The following is a 23,981-nucleotide window of genomic DNA, read 5'->3' on the forward strand; positions in this document are numbered from 1 at the left end:
GGAAAAATTGCCATCATGAAAGCCAATCATGATTTCCAAAGTACAATTCAGACGAGGTAGTTTTTTAGAGGACTTGAACACAGAGAAAGACAAAAGGCTTGAGGCAACATTTGCTTAAATGAAGTGCCAGTACTTCTTTGTCCATCTCCTCTTTGGTATTCACTGGTCAACCATAAACACTCTGCACCAAAATGTAGCTGAGGGTAAACACAGTTTACCCACCACGAATTTGAGCTCTGTATCAGTTACCCATTTACTACTACTCAGCTTGTACCACTTAGTAAACAGATTTACCGCCTTTCCTACCGCATAGCCAGAGATAATTATGCAAGTGCCACTATAAAAGCAGAACAGTTCAACATTACACAGGCTGGTGCTAATTGCTTCTACAACTTCCAACTCCTACCCCACATTAGGCCCACAACTAGGAAGGACGCTAGCAAATTGGAAAGGCAAAAACAGTACTATGGATCAGAACGGATGAAGGAAACGCTGCTTACCCTGAAGAAAGAAGATGAGAAAATAGACAAAGTACAGAGATGAGTCCTGGAGAAGGTGACCTGAATTACAGCAGTTCATGGGGCGGTACCCTCGGAGGGTCGCCCTCCAAGTACATAATTAGTGCCAGGCCTGAGAAAAGAAACACTGTTACTAAGTTAATGCAGCCAAGGGGAGAGGGGGGAGCTTGGGAATTAGGTGGACAGGGCACAGAGGGTACATTTTCTTTCTTAATACAGAAGGAGCAATGGTGGAAGAAGCAGACTTTCCTCACCCACAGCCAAGTCCTGGCGAAAATCAAGAGAAGCCACTGTAGAGATCAACTCAGAAGATCACTGCTGCTTTGGTAGAGTGGTAAGGCCTGAACAGTGCAGACAGCTTACAAGGAAAAGCAGGTTTTCTTTAGAAGGTGAAGAACAAAGGTGTTTTTTTTCCCCGTCCCTTCTTTCCCCTCACCCCTTCCACCCCAAGTAAAAAGTTTAAACATTGAACCCCAACACACCACATCTGGCTATGCTTTGTGTGGCTGAACATGACCAATTTATGCTAATCTACACAGAATAAAATTATTCCCAGTATGCATTATATTATCTGTAAAAATGAAACAAAATACAGAATTAAAATAGATGGAAGATGAACAATATAGGGATTAAGAACTAAATTGTTAAGATTTACTCTAAAAAATCATATTGTACTATAAAACTACATATATAACAGTGTATTGGAAACTTTGTTCTTCATCTTTAAGGCCATGTTACACTGAAGAGCCCTGTAGCTTGAGTTAGGCTGTGCTGTCACATCAAAGTACACCTGGAAGGAAGCAGCTGATGCGGGAGGGGGAAGAAAGAAGTGTGTAGCCTGGATGACCCCTTCAGAAACTATCTCCACTAAAGAGGAAAGAAAGACAAGTTAGATGAAGATGGGGGAGTGGGAACATTATAACACATCAACTGTGAAAGAAAGACTGGGAACAGACTTTTCTGGTAAACCAGAACTCTAACAGCTGCCCTTACACTTCACCACAGTTAACGAAGACTTTCGTAATTGCCTTAATTGTCAAAATGAGCATTTCCCCACACAATTAATACACACAGGCTTATATATATTTTAACAAAAGATGTCAAATCATAAATCATGCCAATATATCCCAATTCCTTTATGCAGAAGTTAAATAACATTCTGTTTAAGAATATAAATTTAAGGTCATTGAGCCTTTAAAAGACAAATTTCCAAGTTGCTAGCATAAAAATATTGAGAGTTTATGAAGACATGCAAGTGCCAGAGGAGAACTAGTTACATACATTTAATTATAGTTTAATGTAGTCATGTGGTCAAGTGTGATTGTGCTTAGAAAAAAAAAAAAAGTACAAAAACACAAAGCACACAAACTTACTGTATCTGTGCTATTCCTGAAAGCCATCAGCCTACTATTCCTAACAAATAGCTTAAAACACCTGCATCTACAGAGCACTTTGCATCCAAAACTATACTTACATCAAAAGCTTTAAAACACACACAGCGCTACTTTCATGACTAAGTCTACGGAGGCTACTTCTATTTACTTCCTTGCTCTTCCCACCTGAACTCCTTCGTGATGCACTGCCACACAGTACCTCAACCTAAAATAAGTAGTTGATGTGGGAACCCACCATGAAGCTAAAAAAGGAAAAGATACTGAACAAGAAAAAATATTAAACCCACAGAAAACAAAATAGAAGGACAATCTACCACTGACACGGCACAGGATCAGAAATTAAAAGACAAAATTCAGTTCAAGCAATGAACAGCATTAACAACAGGACAGGGTCTAAACAATTAAAATTACAGGAAAGCGTCTCGCAGTTTTGACTAATGGCCAGATAGATCCTTCTTCATCAAAAAAGCAAAGCACTCTGAACTGTGAAAGTAGCTGGATGCTTAAGCCTACATATGTTTAAAATAAAAAAGGTCTCAATATATTTCTTTCCAGTCAGGAAGTATGACTACAGACACATATTGTTCAGACATTCTGAGCAGACCCTAAGCCACTGCTTGCCTCAAAGTGAACAACCCAGTTCTCCCTGCAGAAAACTGGAATGTGGGAGGTATATGCCTGAATACTTCAGCACTGTCTGCTGTAATTAAGCCTGCTTCTTCATGAAAGATCAAAGGACACCATGGAAAAAAAGTAAGCCTCAGGGGCACAGTCCTTCTTTTGTGATCTTCTTTCACTGGAATACCTCCTACATCAATCTGTGAAGAAACTATATGCTACTTTACAGAAAAACCAGTACCAAAGCCAAAGTCTATTGCGTTTGAGAGAAAATTGGGTTCTAGCTTAAGTGATCTCAACACTACAACTTGTGATTATTCAAGAGAGACTCCTCCCCACTCAAGGAGGGGATGAATACTCCCATAGGGCTTCGCTTTGCTGCTGGTTCTTTAAGGAAAACTGCAGAAAGAATCAAAACGTATGATGCAAAAAAACTAAGTGCAGGTATCTGAATTCTGAAAATTATCTGTTATTTTGCCTAACCTCTTTCTGCCATACTTCAGCTGTCTGAAACTAGCCCTCCCACATGCACTGGCTAGTTGGTCATGATCTCTCTTCATACCTGAGCTGAATCTGTGCTCTGCAACTTCCATATCCTTCACTGTGGTTCTCTGAAGCAAAACACAATAGTACTGTGGCCAATAGCCTCCACTCCTCATTACTCTACTTTGCACAGTCGTAATCCATAGAGAGACCTTACGTATCCAAGCCTGTTGAAGTATCCTTCCAACTGCATATTAATATTGCAACACGGCTGGGCTAACGGATGATCACAGATAAGATCTGTGTTAATTTTTTTTTGTATACTTTTAAATAGCCAACCATATAAATAGCCATTTTCTCATTAGATTGTTTTGCTGTTAGTTAATTTTCTGTATTGTGGATTCTGCTCTAAATGTCAGATGTTGTGCTGCACTGTACTACTACACATATTCAGAATGATATTTTAGGGAAAAATGAATACTTCTTCCAATTAATGGCTGGTAACCAGTCTACTCTTGCTTCCTAGTCCTATGTTACGATGAAGTTGCTGGAAAGAAGTAGTCTTCCTAAACGCTGCAGCTATCTAGTTAACATATTGCCTTAACTGCAAACAAGTTTAGTAACTCATGTTGCCACTTTCCATGTGGTTTAAGAATACATACGTAAAACTTCTGTGTTTCAAATACGAGATTGTCAGATTTTGAAGTCTAGATCTTTATTTATAACAATTACTGAAGAAAACAGGTAACAGAGAAACCCTGGGGAGCAGGAAATGGATCTCATGCATAATGTAGAGAGGCAGCAAGGACACTGCCGCATCATAGCAAGTACTGTATCACCCTGCAGCTGGTAAACCAGAATGACCTAGGGCTACATGCACTCAGACCCCTCAAGTCTCCAACATGAAAAAACATGTAGGTTTTCCCTTTATTTCATTAGTAAGTGAACAAGAGAGATGGTTACATTCAAGGTATATTACAAGTCAAAGCACAACATGAATATAATACATCACACCTTTCATTCTTAAGCTGTCAGCATTTTACTCCCTGACTATACTTCTGTGTATCAAAACACCAATTCTATCAGATGTAGCTGTGATGTAAAGACTAGTTTTTTCCCTTTGTGGTCAGGGACCTGACTCAGTACATTCTCAGCCACCTCATACATTCCCAGGCTTTAGAGTGGCTCTAAACCTACCATGTCATCTCACACCTTCTCATAGGTTAACTGAAGAGATCAACTTAGATTGGAAAAGAAGAAAGTGGGGAAGAAAAAGTATTTTTAAATGTGAATGCAATGGGAAATGATAAACCGTACTTTGTGCAAGATAATATTTGTCTATTTTAAAAAGCAAGAACGTATGTGGGTGAGTGGGAGAAAGAAAAAACATCAAAAAGCAGTCATTTTTTTCTAAATGAAAATATTCGTAAATTTTATGAAATTAAAAAAAATAAATAAATAAAATTCAGATTTTTTTCCAGTGGTGCTCTTAGTTCCTAGGAGCACAAATTGCACTGGAGAGGAAAAAAGCAAAACAAAACAAACCCAAAACACATACCTACTAGACTTTAAAAATTCTCTTAGTATGCGGTACGTTATTGCAAAATACATTGGTAGAAAGATTACTCAAGAAAAAAGAAATGCTTCTATCTTGCTGTTTTAAAAAGGGAGTATAAAAGAATGAACACATTTAACCAGCTGATATAATGGAAAAAATTTAAATACTTACTGCGTAGGAACCTATGAGGAATGCAGCGTTTGCTTGTTTTTTCTGATCAAAGCCAGTATAATGAACTATTTTCTTCCTTATCAATGAAAATGACTGTATCAAGAAATGAACAAGATTATAATTTTGCAGCATAAACTTTTAATGACTCCTTTTCTAAAATTAGAGGAATGTTCACCCTTTCAGCCATCTGTATTCAGAGGACCAAGTAGACAAATCCCTTCAAAGCTTCAGTGGAAGCTTCAGCGTCTACTGTATCCCCACCTAGATTATTTCAGTACTTTTCCCCGGTAAACTGCCTAAACAAATTTTTGACACAAATTACACTATTTTTTCTTTTTCTTCTTGAATGCATTTAATATCTGTGACTTCAAGCCCTATGCAATTGACATGCAGTTATGAGAAATAAATACATTACATGGCAGTAAATACATGACATTCTCAAAAAACATCACAAATTAAGGTCTCAACAGCTTTAAAAACGTAATTTATACTTTTTTAAAGAAATTTAGACTCATAAATCATAACATAAATCAGTTTTCTTCTAATAGTTGTTTCTAAAGTAATACTATATGAGATACACTAGAAAAGGCTTAAATAAAAACATTTTGAAAGCTTTTTTAAAATTAATCAGAAATAACTTTTAAAATTTTTATCTCAGTCTTTAGCACGTAGTTTCTTCAATTACCTTAGAGAGGAAGTGGAATAGCATTACCAATAGAAAGGACATCTGTAATAGCAAAACCTGTCCCTAAACTTGCCCTTGAAACAAATTTTGGTGTGCTTGAAACTTGATTAATGGCTAAAGTGTCATAAAGTACTGCTATTTAAATAGCAGTATTACTTGCTCAAATACTATTCAGCACACTTAAAATAAATAAATTCCAGATAACTAACAGTAGTATGTCCTCAGCAATCTTAATAATCTGTCCAATAACAAACCCATCATATTCAAAGTAATTACAATATATAGACTTTTATTGCTTCAGAGCACCCTGCAAACAGAAATCAAAGAATCTTGTCTCAGGTAAACCTGTTCTTAGTGCCACTGGGACCAAGTGAGACTGAATTATGCAAACCAATAGCAGTGACAGACACCAAGGGATGCCCCCTGCCAAAAAAAAAAAAAAACAAAAAAAAAACAAACAAAAAAAAAAACAAACAAAAAAACAGCTCTGTTAAACTATAAGGTTCTGCACGCTACCAATTTTCACAGTTCAGTGTCTCTTTCAAGATCTAAGCAGTTTTGAAGAGGCAAACCGTGATTCACATTAATGCTAATAAGCTTTTTATCTGCCTAACAGGTTTTATAGTCCAATTTCTGTTAGAGGTCAACTAACTTGAAGTCATTAATTTTAATTAATATAGGAACTCTGTTTTAAAGACATTATGCTCAATGGAGAGTCAATTCTGAAGATTACTGAGCATCCCTAAGAGAAGATAACCTATAGTGGGAACATGACAGTCTCCTTTAGGACCATGTGATAAATGCTATTAAAGATCAAATGTTTCTTCTTACAAAAAGAGATGTCAGTACCAGAAGAGAAACTAGAGTCAAAAAAAACTGCCACCTCAAATCAAAATGTGTTGTGTTCAGGCTGTCAATATTGTCAGATAGCTGAGAAGACTGAATTCCAGGAGGGGAGCTTTTCATTCAGAGAAGTCTGTATCCATTTAGCAACTGATCTTTTAGGAGCTTAATATTAGTTACTGTCACTTGCAACTTCTGGATCTTAAAGGCAAGCAGTTTTTCACTCCTAATCCTCCTGCTCCCCAAATATACCTGGATGAAATTTAGCATGCATTTTCAAAACTTAGCTTGCTTACAAGTCCAGGAAAATATCTCAGGAAAAAAAAAAATCTGGGCCATTTGTTTTTGTTCTTTAAAAAGAGAAGAATATTAAATACAAAAACAAGTGTTACCTTTAATTTCTTATTTAGTTTGCAGCAGTATCTGTAGACCATTGCCAGATTGAGTGGTCCAAAATCTGCATAAAAGCTATTCGGAGAAAGAAAGAAAAATTGTACATTAAAAAAAAACAAAATCATTTATACAGTTTAAGCCAGATGAACAAAGTGAGGAGTAGTAATATACAAGTGCATCACGCTTCATTTCAGGTAGCTGTAGAGAGCAATAAGGTCTCCCCTGAGCCTCCTCTTCTCCAGACTAAACCACCCCAGTTCCCTCAGCCGCTCCTCATAGGACTTGTGTTCCAGGCCCCTCACCAGCTTCATAGCCCTGCTCTGGACATGCTCCAGGGCCTCGATGTCCTTCTTGTAGTGAGGGGCCCAAAGCTGAACACAGTACTCGAGGTGCGGCCTCACCAGAGCTGAGTACAGGGGAATGATCACCTCCCTGGTCCTTCCTGATACAAGCCAGGATGCCATTAACCTTCTTGGCCACCTGGGCACACTGCCAGCTCATGTTCAGGTGAGCATCGACGCACACCCCCAGATGCTTTTCCTCTGCACAGCTTTCCAGACACTCTGCCCCAAGCCTGTAGCGCTGCATGGGGTTGTGGCCAAATACAGGACCCAGCACTTATCCATGTTGAACCTCATCCCACTGGCCTGCCCATCAACCCATCCTGTTCAGGTCCCTCTGCAGGCCCTTCCCACCCTCCGGCAGATCGACACTTCTCCCTAAACTGGCGTCGTCTCTAAACTTACTGAGGCTGCACTCAAATCCCTCATCCAAATCACCACGAATGGAACCCTGAGGAATACCACTTGTGACCAGTCTGCAGATGGATTTAACAACATTCACCACCACTCTCTGGGCCCAGCCATCTAGCCAGCTTTTAACCCAGCAGAGAGTGTACCTGTCCAGCCCACGGGCTGTCAGCTTCTCCAGGAGAATACTGTGGGAGACCACGTCAAAGGCTTTGCTGAAGTCTAGGCAGACTACGTCAACAGCCTGTCCCCTGTCCCCAAGGTGGGTCACCCATTCATAGAAGGAGATGAGATTGGTCAGGCAGGACCTGACTTTCATGAACCCATGCTGGGTTAATGATCCCCTGGTTGTCCTGCACATGCTGTCTGATTACACTCAAGATGATCTGTTCCATCACCTTTCCTGGCACTGAGGTCAGGCTGACAGGCCTGTAGTCCCCTGGGTCCTCCTTATGACCCTCCTTATAGATGGGCGTCACATTAGCAAGTCTCCAGTAATCTTTTAACTGGAACAAAAACCTTTTCCTATTTTCCACACACCACCACACAAGGAAACTGGAATACTCAAGATCTGAATAATTCTCAATATTATACCACTCTATGATAACTATTTAGAAACTGTTTTAAGAGCAACCCAAATGGTCATCTTTAAAATAAGGCAACTAATAGTAACTCACAAATATTTTGAAAACATGTTTGACTATATATACATACTGTTCTTTGTACACTCTACAGTAAAATACGTCAATTAAATAAAGATACAGCGTGTGTTACTGCTAGAGAAAAGTGAGCACTGGGAATAAATATTCATTAGTAATTGCAAAAACAGTAAGCATGTCCTTGGTCAAAAATATTTCAAAAATTAGTAGCATTCCAAATCACACACAAAGGCATATCCTGTTCACTGCAGGGGAAATAATATATCCATTCTTGGCTCATAACGGCTTGAATTAATTTTGCCAGCTTTTTCTCTTATTCTAGGAAGTTTAAACACCCCACTTCATACTTCAGCAACTAAAGACATCCCTTTCAGCTCAATAGTCCAAGTGCATTTCTGAATATATTGGAACATGTTGCAACAACTTGTCTTCTAACAAGAATGGGTATAATGAAAGCTTCTGCTCTGAAAGGATTTTTAAGAAATCCTGATGGGAAGCCAAGAAACCATTCTAAGACATATAAATCATTATGGCAGATAAGTCTGAGAGGACAGACGCATATAATTAGCTCTATAATGGAAATAGTATGTTTCCCTCAGCTACATTTAAAAACAGAACGTCAATTAGGCTGGTTTCTCATTACTGCTGTTCTAATTTATTCCAATGATCTGTAAAAAAACAAAAAAATAAGTCTGTACTTACTTCTCATACACAAGTTCATCGTCTATGCAGAAATAATGGGTATTTGCAGCTCCACTCTTTGGTTTTTGGCAGAGAATTGCAAAATAAAGGCGATCTGAAACACAAGAAAATGTAGGGCTTTTATAAACAACCCACTTCTCCACAGCATGTCTGAAGTATTACCTGTCAGCAGAACAACTTTAAAAGGCTCGAGAGTGCTCCTCAGGTGCCAGCTAACAAGGCACACCGCGGCTGAGGGCCTGTGCTTGGCAGTGCTCCCTCGGCCCACACCCGAGGGACCCTGCCCTGCTCCTCCTGGTGTAGGGGCAGGCCACACGGCTGCTCTCCTGAGCACCACAGCCCCCATCTGGACACAGCACCTACGTGAAGCCCAGCCACGAAACGCCCCCACACCTCTGTCCTGGCCTGGTGCCACCATCACAGCCCGGCGGCCTCCACAGGGGTGCCTGCCCTGACCCATGTTCCCCTCAGCGGGGGGTGGGGGGATAACAAGCACCATTGATATTCACATAGATACAATTTCTTTATTTTATTTTATTTTTTTTTTATTTTTTTATGGCCTGGGGAGCTGTAGGCCCATTGAACTTTAAACACTGACTGTGCTGCCGCTGTAAATTGCTGTGCTTCTGGTAATTGGTCAATAAAATTTGATGCCTTGCAGCAGCATAGCAATTCTTTTTTTTATTTATTTTTTTCCTTCCTGCTGAAAAAGCGTCATTATTGTAAAATACACAGAGTAAAAGTCCAGCTTAAAAGGAACGATTATTTTTTTTTCTTTTTGCAAACTAGTTGTCCAGAGTGGATGTATTTACTTTAATATCCAAATATCACCTGTATTTAAATACCAAAGTGTAACTTTTCTAAAAGAACAACCTCTTCCTAAGAGCAGAGAAAAAAATCACTTCGTTTCAAACAAAAGTCCCCCATGACTAGCACTTAGAAATCATTACCTGAATCTTGAAAAGATAAATGTGGAAGTATCTTTTTAAATGCTGTAAAGTACACCATGAATGGAGTCTGCATGCCTGTATCTTGACACTCACAACAATATCTGGGGAGGGGGTGCAGACACCCCCACCAGACAGAATACCTCTGCTAAAGGCAGATTTCCATACAACGCCAGCCCGAAGTTTGGCTTACACATTTACAGGTCAGGCGCAACCACTGGGAAATGCACTCGCTCCTGAGCAAGTCAGGTACCTACTTCCTCTGGTGTCAGCTACAGAAAAAAAAAAAAAAAAAAAAAAACAGGGATTTAATTTCTGATAGTCCCATCTTGCTGGCACATCAGCTGCAATACTAGCTGGGAAGTGCAGCACTGCTTAGGAACTTCTGTAACTTGCAGCATTTACCAAAGCACCTCCGAAAAACTTGCCAAAGGAGAAAACCTCCAGAGTAATGCTGTGGGTTAAGAAGTGAATAAACTGGCCCCAAAGGAAAGTAAGTCTGGAGAAGCAAGTGTGCCAACACCCCACATGGATCCAACACCTTCACAGGCAGGCAGTCCTGGAAAAGGGCTCAAGTTGACTCCTTACGGGCAGAAGGAGCACAGGGATCCCACAACTCCCCTGGCACCTGTCCCCCCCACTGAATTCCTCCCTGTGCTGTGTCAAAATGTGTTTGCATGTATCCGAGACTGCAGCAGGTATGCTAGCTCACCTACAGAAATATAACAATTAAAAAAAAAAAAGCTGCTTTGCTGGTTTACTTCCCTCTGCCCTGAAAATGAGCTCTAACATGTGAATGGGGGGAAGGTCTGAGGGCTCATGAGGAAGCAAAAAGGAGAACTGAGAGGATATGATATCTAGGGATTGTGTTTAAACCGGCACTGCTAGATGAAACACATGTCAGACTACAGCCCTGAGCTACAATTTCACACTACTTCTAAACTGATTTAATGGCTAGCTGCCATCAGGTTTCTTACAAGTTTTCTTTTGGGTTAGATCGCTAAACCAGCCAGCCTACTGTGGGTTAGCAGTGGCCACACACTGCCAGGATTTTTCCCTCAACGGCATCTGTCCTTTAGATCCACTCTAATTTTTGACTAAGATTGAGCTCTCGGTGCACACAAACAGCATTGACATCGAGGTCTGGGCAGAATGGCTGCAGCACTCGGACTGGCATGCTACCCTCTTGCATGCCAACTTCTTCACATAAGCTTTACATCACTTTTGAAAATATAAAAGCAATACAGAAAGAGTAATCCCAAATCCTCAAAAGAAAGAACAAAAAATATAAAGAAAGAAACACATTTGAATAGGTCAAAAGCCTAAAACAACCCAGCATTTTTCTCTAAAACAAGATTTGGAATACATGAATCACTTGTTTCCTCAGTGGTCCGACTTTTACTGAAAATTTTCAGCAGCTTGCCTTTTCAGCAGACATTTCAGCAGAAAATGTCCAGCAAAAATAAGAATTCATCTCTTCAGTGAGTAACATGCATGTGGCCTTTTGAAATGCTGTTAGTATTCAGCTCTGCACTGGTATGTTTGGATCGTGTTAATTGTAGTCATTCTTAAAACACCTGAAAGAATTTAGCAAGAAACTCAAGTTTAATGACTGTACAGAACTGCCTCACAATAAGAGCAGCGTGTGTCAAATTCCAATATCCTGACAAGCTGTCCCTTCCAGTGCACTACTAACAATCGCTCCCTATTATGTAAACAGCAGGCTCCATCTTTTAAAAGTGTTTCCTACAAGGAGATTTTAGAAATAAGCTGCACAGCTTTCTCCCATGCGTGTATTTACCTTTTTACTGGCTAACCAGCCTGATACAATACAAATGGTAAATTACTCACCATGCCTATTTTCACCTGGTGTGTTGTTTTTTTGTGCTTTTTTTTTTTTTTGTGGCAAACACATTCCCAGTTCTGTTTACAGTAACCAAGGATTAACGTGTTAATTTTTGAACATGAGTAACACAGAGAGACAAGAATTTCTTCATTAAGGATAAAATTGCAGGACCAGGGTTTATACATAAAATACACTGGAGCAGCAGTAAACTTATTTCAATAGGACTCCACAAAGGTTTGGGCTGCAGGAGAAAGGCTTCCATTTTAATATTTTTATGCTTCGTTTGTTAATTTTAACTTTTCAGTATCTCATTTACATGTAATGTATTCGAGTACATCCAGATTCTTGCAAATTTCTGATAAAAGGTCATCATAAAATTATCATAAACTAGAGCAGATCTTTCTAATCGTCTTTCAGAAGAATAAGAAAGCAGGGCTTACTGCCTTCCAGGCTGCATCTGCACTGCAATTAGGAGATATGACTGCAGTACATTAGATGTACTTCAATTACATTTAATTTTGTTTGCCTCAAATAACAAAATAGTTAAAACACAGAAACATGGACTTCACTGTCGGCAATTAATTTGAGTAAGCATCCACTGTACAACAAAATGAGCCTGTAGACCCCTAACTGAGGGCTATGTTTCCACAGCTCTGCTACTGCTAGTACAAAAACTACTGAGATTAAAGCTAGCACAAGCATGTCTACACAAGCTATAATAATCACACATCTGATTTCAGTGTGCACAGGAAGAAATGCATTTTGCTTGTTTTTCAGATCTACAGTGTTCTGTGGAAGCATGCCTACAGAAAACTGAGAGCTGCCACTTCATAATCATATTCACGTGAATACAGAGATGACAAAGTAATCTCCTTGCCTTTACTCTCAATAAGCCTGATGCTTCTTCGGATCTGCTGTAAAGGCTTTAGAGAAAAAAAATTCAGTAATTTCACGAGGCAACTAAACACCAGACAGGCACTCACTACAGGACAAGTCACAGAAACAGCAAAGGTTATTTAAAAAAAAAAAAAAAAGAGAAGCTCTGCATTGCTATTGTTAAATAGATGAGAAATTCAGAGGAGGCTGACAGTACAGCAAAATACCACGTTAGCCTGTTTTGAATTACCAGCAATGCAACTAGAGAGTTACTTGCTATTGTAACAGAAGTGCATTTCTAAATCCAGGGTTAGTGCCTAGTATATTGCTATGTTGGATTTAAAGACCTAAGAATAACAGGAAGACACAAGAGAAAACAAAAGACAAATTCTGTTGCAATATTGAGATGATGAGCAAAATTGTAGGAGCTTTTCTTTTTAGTCATCCTATCCTTGGAAAGATTCATTCACTCGTCTTTACAGAGTACTTCAAATTTAAGTGATGATGCTGCTGGCAATAACAACAATAGCCTTGCCTTCTGAAAAAGAAAATGAAGACACTGTAAAGGAACTTTTTATTTAACCTCAAACCATGAAAAAATATTTTCAGGGCCACATCATGACTGCTCAACAACACTGTGTTACTTCTATGATTTCCTTAAATACAGTCCTTGTGCTCTGCTGCTCAGCTGATTTACAAGACTACATTAGATATGTTCACGCACTTTCAGTACTGGATTAGATACTGAAAGCCTTAGACCTGCATTTAAAATCTTAACTTTGAGACAGGCTCACCAGTAGGTGAGGTTATATTGATAAAAGATTAAATACAACTGTTGTAGTGAGAGACTTGTATAATGAAAACTAAGTATTGTGAAAATTCCCCCTACATTGTTTTCAGTGTGCCAAAAAAATTGTTTTCTTCAAAATACACAAGATTTATAGTGTCAAGCCAGCAACAGAGGAAAGGCAAAGCAAAACCCTTGGACTCCATGGTTTCAAAGACAGAAACAGAAAGAAAAAAAACTCAACCCACCTATCTATTAAACCATATTAAACCTAAATCATATTAAACCAAACACTGTTTCACAAAACTCCTTGTGACAGCGTAAGTAAGATGACTCTCAATTAATGAAAAAAAAAAAAAAAAAAAAAGGCATATATGGTACAGCTTAGGGCATTCTTTCCCGGAGTTAGTTCCTCACTGTAACCAACTGTATACCCAGTTACCAAGAGGACAAACAAACATCAGGAAACGTCCCACGATGTAGTATCACTAAAACTTATTCATAGCTACTTTATTTTGGAATTAACTACCAGAGAGAGGTGAGAGAGAAACACACACCTTCTGTCCAAAGTTTATGCCTTTTAATTACACATCTTCTCTAAGATGCTACTTATAAAAACCAGAGAAGAAAATACTAGCTTTTGAGCTTCTCAAGCAGAACTGTTGTGTTTTCTTTAGGTCATATAAATTATGTGTTTCAGAGATCAGAAGGATATGGGAATATGCTTCCAATAAACAGAAGTGCATTCAGTACCAGCAAATTGAATTCATACCAGCCAGCCTCATCCATTAGTTGACAAAGACAAAATGGTAAAATTTACCATGTAGCTTAACAGACCAAAATAAACAGTATTTTAGAACTACAGCTCTTCTGAACTACTCTTAGCAGCAAACAGGAATATTTAGATGACCCTGACATATGGTTGATAGGTACGACTCATTAGGAAATACAGAAACACAGTAATTATTTTATTATTTTGCATTAAAAAATCCACGCATATGATGGATTACAAACTCCGTTATGTATCAGAGCAAATGTAGTATCAGGCAAGGAAAGATCCATAAATCTTTACGGCTATTTGGGTTGTTTTGTGCTCTTGTCTTCAGCAAAGATGAAAATGAGAGCAGCCTGCAACCTTCTTAATGAGTTAGGAAGTGTTTTTGTAAGCAGATAAGCTAATGCAGGTATTTTAGCCCTTACAGGTGCTGAAATATTTACCAGCATGTCCAACTGCAAAAGTAGGGCCTTAAGCTTTAATCTTCCTGCAGTCCAGAACTATTAATTCATTTCTCAGAACTTCATTACGAGAAGGCAGAACTGACAGCTCAAAACCTGAAGCAACTTTTAAAGCAGCTGAATGAAAAGGCAAGCCTGAGGGCTCATTCTTCTAGGGTTTCTCTATTTAAAAAAAAAAAATAAGCATGTCATACCAGTGCAATGAAGATTAGGCTGTAATTGTTCCATTATTAGAAGCTTGTAAACAGCAGCCAACGCGAGCAGTGAGATCAAGGCAAAATGAAATATTATTAAATATAAGAACCTACTGCATTTAATTGAGTTTCCTAAACTGTGCACTGCCGCGTAGGTCGAAATCCCACTGAAAGACACAAGTCAAATCCCAGGTGCCGGGCTGTATTATTCGAACAAGCGAGCATTTTTTTGGAAGAGAAAAACACAGTCGTTTGATGGGCCCGTTGGGTGCCAGGAGCGTATCAAGAGACCCAAGCAACTGCAGCCGGAGGGTGGCTGGAGAGACCTGTGTGCTACAGCCCCGGGCTGCACAGTGCTCCAGGGAGCGGAATCCCTGCTGCCGGGCAGGCGTCACCTGCCAAATTGCAGGTTTCTGCGCTTAACCCCGGAGCCGCAGCGCTGTAATTTCCGATGTGAGTGCCTACAGCCGAGATGCTATAGGGCACGCGGGGCTGGGAGCCGCGTGTCACCACAGACCGCGGCGCGGGTCAGGCACAGACCGTTTCGTATCTGCTAGGCTGGGGCAATTTCGTTCCACCAGAGCATGGGAGCCGCGCAACGGGAGGCGTTTGGGGCAGGCACATCCTGCCCACACGCTCCGCTGCCGCTCACGGCGGGGACGGGACGGGACGGGAGGGCACCGCCGCCTTTTGTCCCCGCTCGTTTCCCTGCCGGACCCCGCGGGCGAGCGGCGCTGGCCCCGCGCTCCCCCCACGAGAACCCACCGCCGCCGCTCCTTTTTTTTTTTTTTTTTTTTTTTTTTGGGTTCTTTCCCCCCGAATCCCGTGCTTTGCGGCGCGCTGCCCTCCACCACCGCCGCGGCTCCCCAGCAGCTGCCAACAAAGTTCCCGGGGCAACTTTCGGCCCGGACCCCCCCGGCACGCCCCTCACCGGCGATCCTCACGCAGGTCTCGGTCCCGGCGGGGGGTGTCGGCGGCGGCGGCTGCTGCTGCTGCTGCTGCTGCTGCTGCCCTCTCCGCTCCGCCTCGCCCCCCGCCGCCCTGGCCGCCGCGCTCCGAGTTCTCTTCAGAGCCGGCGGCGCCGGGGGGGCGGCGGCGGCGCGGCGCCGGGCCTCGGCCCAGCTCTTCCGCTTCATGGCGGAGGCGGCCCGGCCGCGCCGCTACGGTGGGGGCGAGGCGGCGCGGATCATCCCCGCGGGGATCGCGAGGCCGCGGGGGAGGAGGGACCCCGCGGCGGCGGCGGCGGTGGCGGCGGCGGCGGCGGCTGACGCGTGTCCCCGGACACCGCCCCCTCCCGCCGCCCCGGGCACCGACGGGCCCCCCGCCCCGCCGCGGCGGCGGCTCCCGGCCGCCCCCCCCCCGCCCCCCGCCTCTGCCGCTGATTGGGCCGGGGCCGCGTGGCGTCACCGGCGCGGAGCGGTGCGGGCTGTGACGTCATAGCGGCCGCCGTAACAGGTGGGACCGCGGGGCGCGGGACAGGACCGGGGCGGGGGCGGGACCGGGACGGGACCGGGCGGCCTCGCCTCAGCCCTGCCACGAGCGGGGCCAGCGGTGGTCACCTCCCGCCTTCCGCTGCCGAACTTTGTAAAAGCACTTTTTTTGGTAAAAACACTTTAAAAAAAAAAAAAAACGCTTTTTTTCTTCCTTTTTTTCTTTTTTTTTTCTTTTTTTTTTCTTTGTCTTTTTTTTTTTTTTTTTGTAAAACAACTTCTTTTTGCTAAAACCACTTTTTTTCTTTCTTTTTTTTTTTTTTTTTGGTAAAAGCACTTCTTTTTGTACATACACTTTTTTATACTTTTTTTTTTTTACTTTTTTTTTTTTTTTACACTTTTTTGTAACCCCCTTTTTTCACTTAAAACACTAAAAAAACACCTTTTAAATACTTTTTTTCAGTCACACAGCAGACCTGGCATCCTGCTGCCGCCTTCCCCTGCCAGCACCCATGCTCCGTGTTCACCAGCATCCCACCAGCGCTGTGGGGTCGCACCGTGGTCTGGCTGCACGCAGCAACCCCACAGCTGGTGCCTTAATTACGTCTTCTTTTCTAATGAGTCCTCCTCTGTTGTTATCCCTCTTTTTGCTGCTCTTCGTGTTGGGAGCCTTGGGGAAGGATGGGTTGTGCTGGGGTAGTGCGGAGGCTGTGGGACAGCTTCTGGCAGTGCTCTCGGGCTGGGTGACTAAGAAACAGAGCAGGTTACACCTTCATTCACTCTGATCCCTGTTAAGAGTCCTTTGAGAGTCCTCACTTTTAGCTGTTGTTTGTATCTTTTTTTTTTTTTTTTTTTTTTCCAACTCGCCAATCGCTTACTCCAAAATCGAAAGCATGAGGAAGGTGAAAGTGAAATGACAGGAAAACAAAAGTAGAGCTGGAACCAGTGTCCTCAGCAGGGATGATCGGACAAATGAATGTGTGGGAGCACTGCGGGTAAACTGGTGTTCTTTCACTTCCAAAATCTGTTAAAATCCCTGCGTTTCTCATTTTGCACACACGGTCTGGGGCTTCCATCTTGCTTCCTGCTGCTTTGCCCCTGAGAGCCTTGGCTGTTGGACAAGGACCAGCCGCTGTCTGCTGTGCCACCTTCTCAGGGATCCTCTGGGCCACCCTGCAAGAGCCAGGGTTCAAAGTCTGCACAGGACTGCTGACAGCCCTGTTCTGAGCGCCCTTTAGTCAGAGCAGGGAGCCCAGTGCAGTGTTTTCACATTAGTAACATCCTCTCGTTAAACACGCACTGTCCAAACACTTATGTAATTAATAAGGGGCCAAGGGATAGTACCTTCTGGTGTGATTACACTGCTCCCTATCACTATTTTTCTTAAGCCTTTTATTTTTCATCAAGGGGCACTGCATTTAATTTCACGTGATCTTAATGGCATAGAGAGCTCTCAGAAGTTTGCTCTGGGCCTGCCTTAATGGACGTAGGCACAAAACTCTGTTTGACATACCACTTTAGTGTTAAGGCTTAAGACTGGTGAGATTTTGCAGGTGAGATATGTATGAGTAGTGGCAGTGTACCGTGAAGGCCAAAGATCAGAAACTGCAAAGGAGGATATGCTCCTCCATAAATCTCAGAGATTTTTATTTTGAAATTTATAAAATGTGGCTCATGCCTCAAAAGAGGGCAAATTTCACTTTAATGAAAACAATAGATTCTGAGCATAGGCGTTTCTACAAAAATAGATCATACAAAATCTGACAGAACCACAAACTTAAATGTCCTCAGCTCAGCTGCCGATGACAGAAATAACTAAGGATGTTTTCTCCAAGACCTCTTGCTCTGACAGAAAATACATACTTATACAGGAGAATGTACTGCTGCAAATATTCGTAAAAAAATAAACAACCACGACCTACTCTAAAACTGACAATCTGAGCAGAAACAGGTTTAGCACCCCTCTCTCCCTGTTTTCACAGACCCACCTTTTTGTATTGCACAAAACAACTGCAGGCAACAGATGATATATATAAAATATTTATTTAAAACTGTTAAATGTATTTCATAAAGTCCGCCCTTGCCAGATGCAAGAATAGATATCGGCTTAGATCCCACTGCTTGCAACGGTGAGCTTTCAAAGTATATTTTAAATACAAGATTGCCACACAGTGCTGGAGGTTTGAAAACCACTGAGAAGTTCCGGGTTGAAAGCCAATGTGATTTAGCAAAAGGCAAGAATCCCAAGTTCTTCCCAAGCAAAACCAGATTTTAGGTTAGTGCATCCTGAAGGAAGATTTTTAAAATGTGTTAGCAAGATGAGAAATTAATAAGCCGCAGGAATTTCTGCAATAAGTATCAGTTGCATTTTAGTTTTTGTTATCTTACACACAATGGAAATAGCACTTCAGTATCCGTCTTCAGTGCCAGGTAGTTTATTCTGTGCTCTGATAGTCTAGATGTGGTTTCGGATGTCCTATAAAGTCGCAAGAGTACGAATGCTGGTGGGAATTCACTGGAGAATTGTTCTTGTAGAGCAGAAATGAAAAATGACACATTTCCTCTGTGTCATATGTCAATAATCTGGGGTTTGTTTGTGAAATTTACTGTTTTAACTCCTGCCAGTTGCAAAACAGTGTTAATGGGAACATGATCCAATCTGTTTTTATCAAGGTGCAAAAAATGAACTTCATTACCTGGAATTGAATGAGAATAAACATGTAAATAGTTGAATACAATACTTATTTAAGGACACAAGTGAATCACAGAAGCATTTTGAATTCCCACAAGCTCTTGTACAGATGTGTACTAGCTGCAGGTTGCACAATACACTGTATTTTAAATTATGGATTTTTAAAATTAAGTTGCAGAAACATGGGGCACTGAGGCATCTAACTGAATTAAATCTGCTGTACCATGGTGCTTCCTAATGATTTGAGGAGATTACTTTGTCATATGTTAGCCCCACTTCATGATTTATTCCTCTATTAAAAACACATTAAATGCCTAGAATCAAATCAAAAGCAGAATGTGGGTGTATAACACAATGTCAAAAAAAAAAGAACAAAAAAAAAAAACAAAAAAACACATCCAAACTTCAAGCCAGTTATTCCATCAGGGCCACTATCAGCTTTTTGCCATCTCTGCAGGAGGTGGAATTGCACAATGGCACCTCCATGGGTTCCTTCAGCTAGCAGAATCTCACAGACTACACTAGACTGTCCTTTCTCCTTGGGAGTCCACAGGGGCAGCAGCCAAGATGGCAGCACTAAAGCAAACAGCAGAAGGAAGACTGCATTTGTTTTTCAGACAAAATAAATGGGCTCACCTGGGCCTAAAATCAGAGTTCCTCCCTGCTGAGCGGGGTCTCCTTGGAAGTCAAAAGCTGGGCCAGTCATTGCTCTCCACATGCTCTTAATACTTCCCAAGAGCACACTTGATTTTACGTGAGGGCTCTGCACTAAACAAAACAGCAAAGTCCTTGTTACCTAGAAATACAAAAATAACTAGAGAGAACAACAAAATCAAAGTGTTGCTGTGAATAGTTTCCTGACTAGTGAAGAAATGGGGTGTGTTTTGCCAACATGCAGCTTACAAGAGATGGTTTGGTGAGCAACTCCCTTCCTATTTACATTGTGATCATGGTATTTTATCAGAGCATTCTTGTTCCGTGAGTCAATTCAGAGTGAGAAAAATTTTCTTACCTGATGCGTTATTACCTTCACCTCTTTTCATTCCAAGTGTTTTATAAATTTCCCTTTGTGGATCTACATACATTTCATGCGTATACCCAGTTAAACTGCAAAAGGGCTGCAAAATATGTATATACAAAAAAAAAAAAAAGTAACATTTTTAAGGTTAGGATTAGTTAGGATCTACTGACAGTGGAAAAAATACTGACACACCCCCAATTTTAAAACCTGTGACTTTGCCATGTTAAATGAAAGTAAAAGCCAAAAAGTTTTAGCTTTTACTAAAAGCTTTTACTAAGGCTTTTACTAAAACAAAGCTCCCAGTGAACTCTGGAAAATATTTTTCCTTAACAAGTCTCAATGAATTTCAAAATGAAAGCTTTAGTTACTTGCTTTATTCATGTACTATCAATTGCTTCATGACCTGGTTTTCTGTGGTTGCAAATGACCGTCTTTTTCACTCTGAGCAAAATCACTCAATGCAGATCATTAAGACACAATAGAATACACAATTTATTTAATGACTACTTTATTTACCTTGATGTGATGATAAGATGACTGTCCAATAACGATAAGCCTCACATTTGCTTCCTAGAACAGAACACAGGTATTGAAACTGAAAAGAGGAACTTGGTGTTTCTGCACAGCTGCAAAGCATTAACAGCCTGGTGTTCTGCGATAATGATCACGGTGCACTGAGTTAAAATTATTTGAAATTAATGTCACTGACATATTTGGAACACAGTCTTTGTCACCCACAGTTAGCAGCTACATAAGTTTACTAAGTGGTAAATTACTAATTAAAGATAACTTTTAAGATACAGGTATGTAAACTTTATGTTTTCTGTAGCATTAGTAGCATCATCTTCTCAATTGATTGCAACCTGCTTATGATTTTGGAAATGGAAAATTTCAGTGCAGTTACACCTGCATCTAAAGAAGCAGCATGCAAACACTGATGTACAAACAAGTACATCTGTAATTTTCATATACCAATGACCCTTAATATATATAACTTCAATCAACACGTAGTGCTGCCTTTAGCACGTGCAACGTTAAGCCTGAGTCTAATACAGGCCAAAACTTTTATAGATGCCAATAACACATTTAATAAAGTATCAGATATTGCTGTTATTTGTTGTGTTGTTGTGTTTTCTTTTTTTTGTTGTTTTTGTGTTTTTTTTTTTTTTTTAATTTTGGGGTATAACGATTGCCTATCCCAAACAGAATCATTTTGTTCGTTTGTTGGGAAAAAAAGCCCTCCCCCCCACCAAAAAAAAAAAGAAAAAAGTCTTACAAAAAAAAAAAAAAAAGATTTGATTTTCCATATGCATATCTTTAAGCAGCCAAATTAAGATGTCATTCTGAGTAATGCTAATTGAACAGTTTAGAAAAATCTGTCCTGAGGAGGCAAGCTGCCAAAGAAATTACCCCTCTTCATCCTCAAGGTCTTAGTCTATCTAAGGACTGCTGTCACCGTGGAGCAGGGTCTCTGTCACCTGCTGTGCTGCTGTTGGAAACAAAATATGTCAGACTTGCAATCGGCAGCCTAGAAGACAGTTTGATCTCCCTTGTTTAGCAGAGGACTGCTGTCTTTCTCTTGCATCTCCTACCACCTGACAAATACCAGTCCACAGCAAGTCTTGCCCATTCCATTTCTCCTTTCTGTCATTCTCTAACTCCTGTTTGTGCAGCTGACTGGTGGACAGGTCACACAACTGATGCAGCTTACAATAAAATAAAAATAAAAATCACAGAAGAGAGACTATTTGTAATCTAAATCACTTTTCTGATCTCATTCCATGCACAACCAGCATTCAGCTGTAGCAGCATAATGGGATGGGCAGTAGTCAGTGGTCTGGTCGGAGTAGACAGCTGCCGGGGCACTGCTAATACCAAAAGAAATGCCTGTCAAATGTTGTCTAATTGCTTGGGTAGAAAAAACAGCATCAAGCTAACAGTGCAAAGAGAAATAATGGTGCTGCAACAGAGCATGCAGTGCAATAAATCCCTGTCTCCCAGGCAGATGCATTTTGGCAACTGTAGCAAAGAAGGAAAGCACTAACTTTCTCCTGAGCTTTTGTATTATTCCTTAAAGATTTAAGCCTTGTGTAAGCCCGCTACAGGAGACAACTGATCTAATGGACTGCAGTAGACCCCCATACAAACACATACAGGGGGTGTTATACTTACTTGTAAGTAGCTCCTGGGGACTTTTGCCAGGTCTTCCACATACTCCTTACAGGTATAACACAGAAAACTCTGCAACACAGCCGGTTGGACGTGTCACAAACAGACGTTATCGCACACCAACAAAGCACCTCATTCTGACTTTGGCACAAACTGTTTTGGAGGTGGCCGGGAACTGGGAACGCGACAGATAAAAGTTTACTGCAGCCACCACATGTGGGTGAGCCTCCTGGTTTCATCCAAGCCTGAACAAGCACACCGGGCTCGGGGCCTTGCTAGTGTGTTTTTTTTCCTAGGAAGGTGAGAGCCGGCTTGTCAGCTGGGAAATTGGGGAGCAGCATCCTTGCTTCCCTACGGACAGGGCTGAAGGACTGTTTGGTCTGGGATGCAAACTGCATCGCTCTGCCAAAGCACGGGGGGCTCTGCTGCCTGTTTGCCTCCCCCCCCACCCCACATCTCCCACCCTCGCCTGTAAGCGCACTGGGGCCTGAAGCTGCTGGCCTGCCCTGCCCATTTCCCAGCTCACCCTCACGAACACCACGATGGCCTTCTGCTCCCGGTACAGGGCGGCGAAGGGCACCCTCCGGCCCTCGCTGTCCGCCACCAGGCAGCGGGACGCCTCCCGCAGCTCCGCCGCCTCCGGGCGGGGCGCGGCGGGCGCCCTGCGGACCTGCTCCGTGACGGGGGGGGCCGGCGGCGAGGACATGGCCGAGCACGCCGCCGCCCCGGCCCGGCCCGGCCCGGCCTTCCCGCAGGCGGGGAGGGAAAGGCGGAGCCGGCCGGGGAAGGCATCGCCTCGGCCCTGCGCCCGGAGCTGGCCGGGGATGAAGGAGGAGTCGGGGAGCTTGGGGCCTCCGAGCGGGAGGGAGATCCGCTGCCAGAGCCCTGCCAGAACAAAAGAAGTACCTCCCGCTGGAGGGAACAGCACCGGGGCATCGCCAGGAGTTTTGTGCTTTTTGAAGCCCCCTGATGGTGTGCAGCCCAGAGTCTCTCTTGGCTGACATCCAGAGTGTCTGTAGTGTCGGTGTCACATAAACTCCTGTCTATGTAAACTCCTGAAACTTTGGATTAAGCCCCTTGCTTTTATACTACCAGGAGAGAGTGCATAGAACAGGTTAATCCCCGCACCGCGTCAGTATTGACTACACAGACTAGTGCCATGCTGCCCTCAATCTTCTGTTTCCTAGATTAAGCAACCTTCCCTCCCCCTCCCCCCTTATTTTTCTACAATGTCTCCTTATACACCATTTCTAGAATAAATGTCTAGATTGTTTCTGTCATGCCTGAAGTTCAGTGCCTGAAACTAGAAACAATGTTTACGTGTTAGCTTTACTCCATGCTTTGGGCCTGCGCATCTGTTTAAACATGCTGGTATTGTGGTTGTGCAACAACATTGTACTATTATTGACTTACTTTTGGCCTGAGAACCATTGTAACCCCCAGCTGCTCAGCTCCAGACCTTCCCTAGACGAGCGTGCATTGCCACCACTTCTCATAGGATAGTTGGTGGGAGAAATTCTCTCCACCTTCATGATGTCTGAAAAGTCAAATGAGCTCTGTATAAGACCTTTACTTGGGATGATATAACATAGCTGGTCCCGCAGTTGGGATGCTTCCTAACTCTTTTTAAATTGTTGTCAAAAAGTACTTAAGGACGCATAAGGTACTTTATGCCAAGTTAGCAATAATGACAAGTCAGCTCTCCTTCATAAACAACAACATGAGGGAAAATGATTGCTGGCTGATGTAGCTGCTTACAAGTTTCTGGCACATACCTGCAGGTAAAACTGTCCAGCTGCTAGTGCAACCCTCTAGTTTCAGTAATAAAATTATATTTCATGATACAGATCCCGCTGGTGTCTTTGCCAGGGTAAATGTGATTGTCATCATAATACTTTGCTGAGACAGCAAATCATGGTTTGAATGTTAGTAAAGCACTTCTTGCATATTTGCTTACGGCAGTTTACCTCAAGGACTAATCTTGCAGTCCAGTATGCTGTCACAGTGAAC

At 42.1% G+C, this 23,981-nt stretch overlaps 2 protein-coding genes across 10 annotated transcripts in view; both read right to left on the reverse strand.

Moving 5' to 3' along the window:
- The window catches only part of CDC14B (cell division cycle 14B), a 44,207-nt gene extending 28,214 nt beyond the window's left edge, over positions 1 to 15,993 (reverse strand). For all 8 annotated transcript variants that reach the window (XM_082783608.1, XM_082783607.1, XM_082783602.1 and 5 more), the window contains exons 1-4: positions 15,591 to 15,993; positions 8,774 to 8,867; positions 6,663 to 6,738; positions 4,743 to 4,835 (exon numbers count right to left, since the gene is read on the reverse strand). In XM_082783608.1, coding sequence (XP_082639734.1) covers positions 4,743 to 4,835; positions 6,663 to 6,738; positions 8,774 to 8,867; positions 15,591 to 15,795 — 468 coding nt within the window. In that variant the 5' untranslated portion in view covers positions 15,796 to 15,993. The remainder of the gene's footprint in view (positions 1 to 4,742; positions 4,836 to 6,662; positions 6,739 to 8,773; positions 8,868 to 15,590) is intronic.
- Positions 15,994 to 18,113: 2,120 nt separating this feature from the next.
- PRXL2C (peroxiredoxin like 2C) lies at positions 18,114 to 22,718 on the reverse strand. 2 transcript variants are annotated; one of them, XM_082782764.1, is made up of 6 exons: positions 22,498 to 22,718; positions 21,975 to 22,043; positions 20,319 to 20,372; positions 19,794 to 19,899; positions 19,418 to 19,549; positions 18,114 to 18,785 (listed from the first exon to the last, which is right to left on the reverse strand). In XM_082782764.1, exons 1-6 carry the CDS (start codon positions 22,675 to 22,677, stop codon positions 18,658 to 18,660), a joined length of 669 nt encoding a protein of 222 aa, XP_082638890.1. In that variant the 5' UTR covers positions 22,678 to 22,718; the 3' UTR covers positions 18,114 to 18,657. The 2 variants fall into 2 exon arrangements, with proteins under 2 accessions (XP_082638890.1, XP_082638891.1); XM_082782765.1 differs by lacking the exon at positions 21,975 to 22,043.
- Positions 22,719 to 23,981: the final 1,263 nt, after the last annotated feature.

Source organism: Aythya marila (assembly GCF_965140915.1).
Source record: "Aythya marila genome assembly, chromosome: Z".
Lineage (NCBI taxonomy): Eukaryota > Metazoa > Chordata > Aves > Anseriformes > Anatidae > Aythya > Aythya marila.

What these genes read in the sequence shown, in the direction of transcription:
- PRXL2C (XM_082782764.1), bottom strand. Translation starts at nt 22,677, where the DNA reads ATGTCCTCGCCGCCGGCCCCCCCCGTCACGGAGCAGGTCCGCAGGGCG. An exon ending in CCATCGTGGTGTTCGTGAGG is followed by an intron (nt 22,044 to 22,497) that starts GTGAGCTGGGAA and finishes GCTGTGTTGCAG; the next exon opens with AGTTTTCTGTGTTATACCTG. An exon ending in CATCTTATCATCACATCAAG is followed by an intron (nt 19,900 to 20,318) that starts GTAAATAAAGTA and finishes CATATTTTGCAG; the next exon opens with CCCTTTTGCAGTTTAACTGG.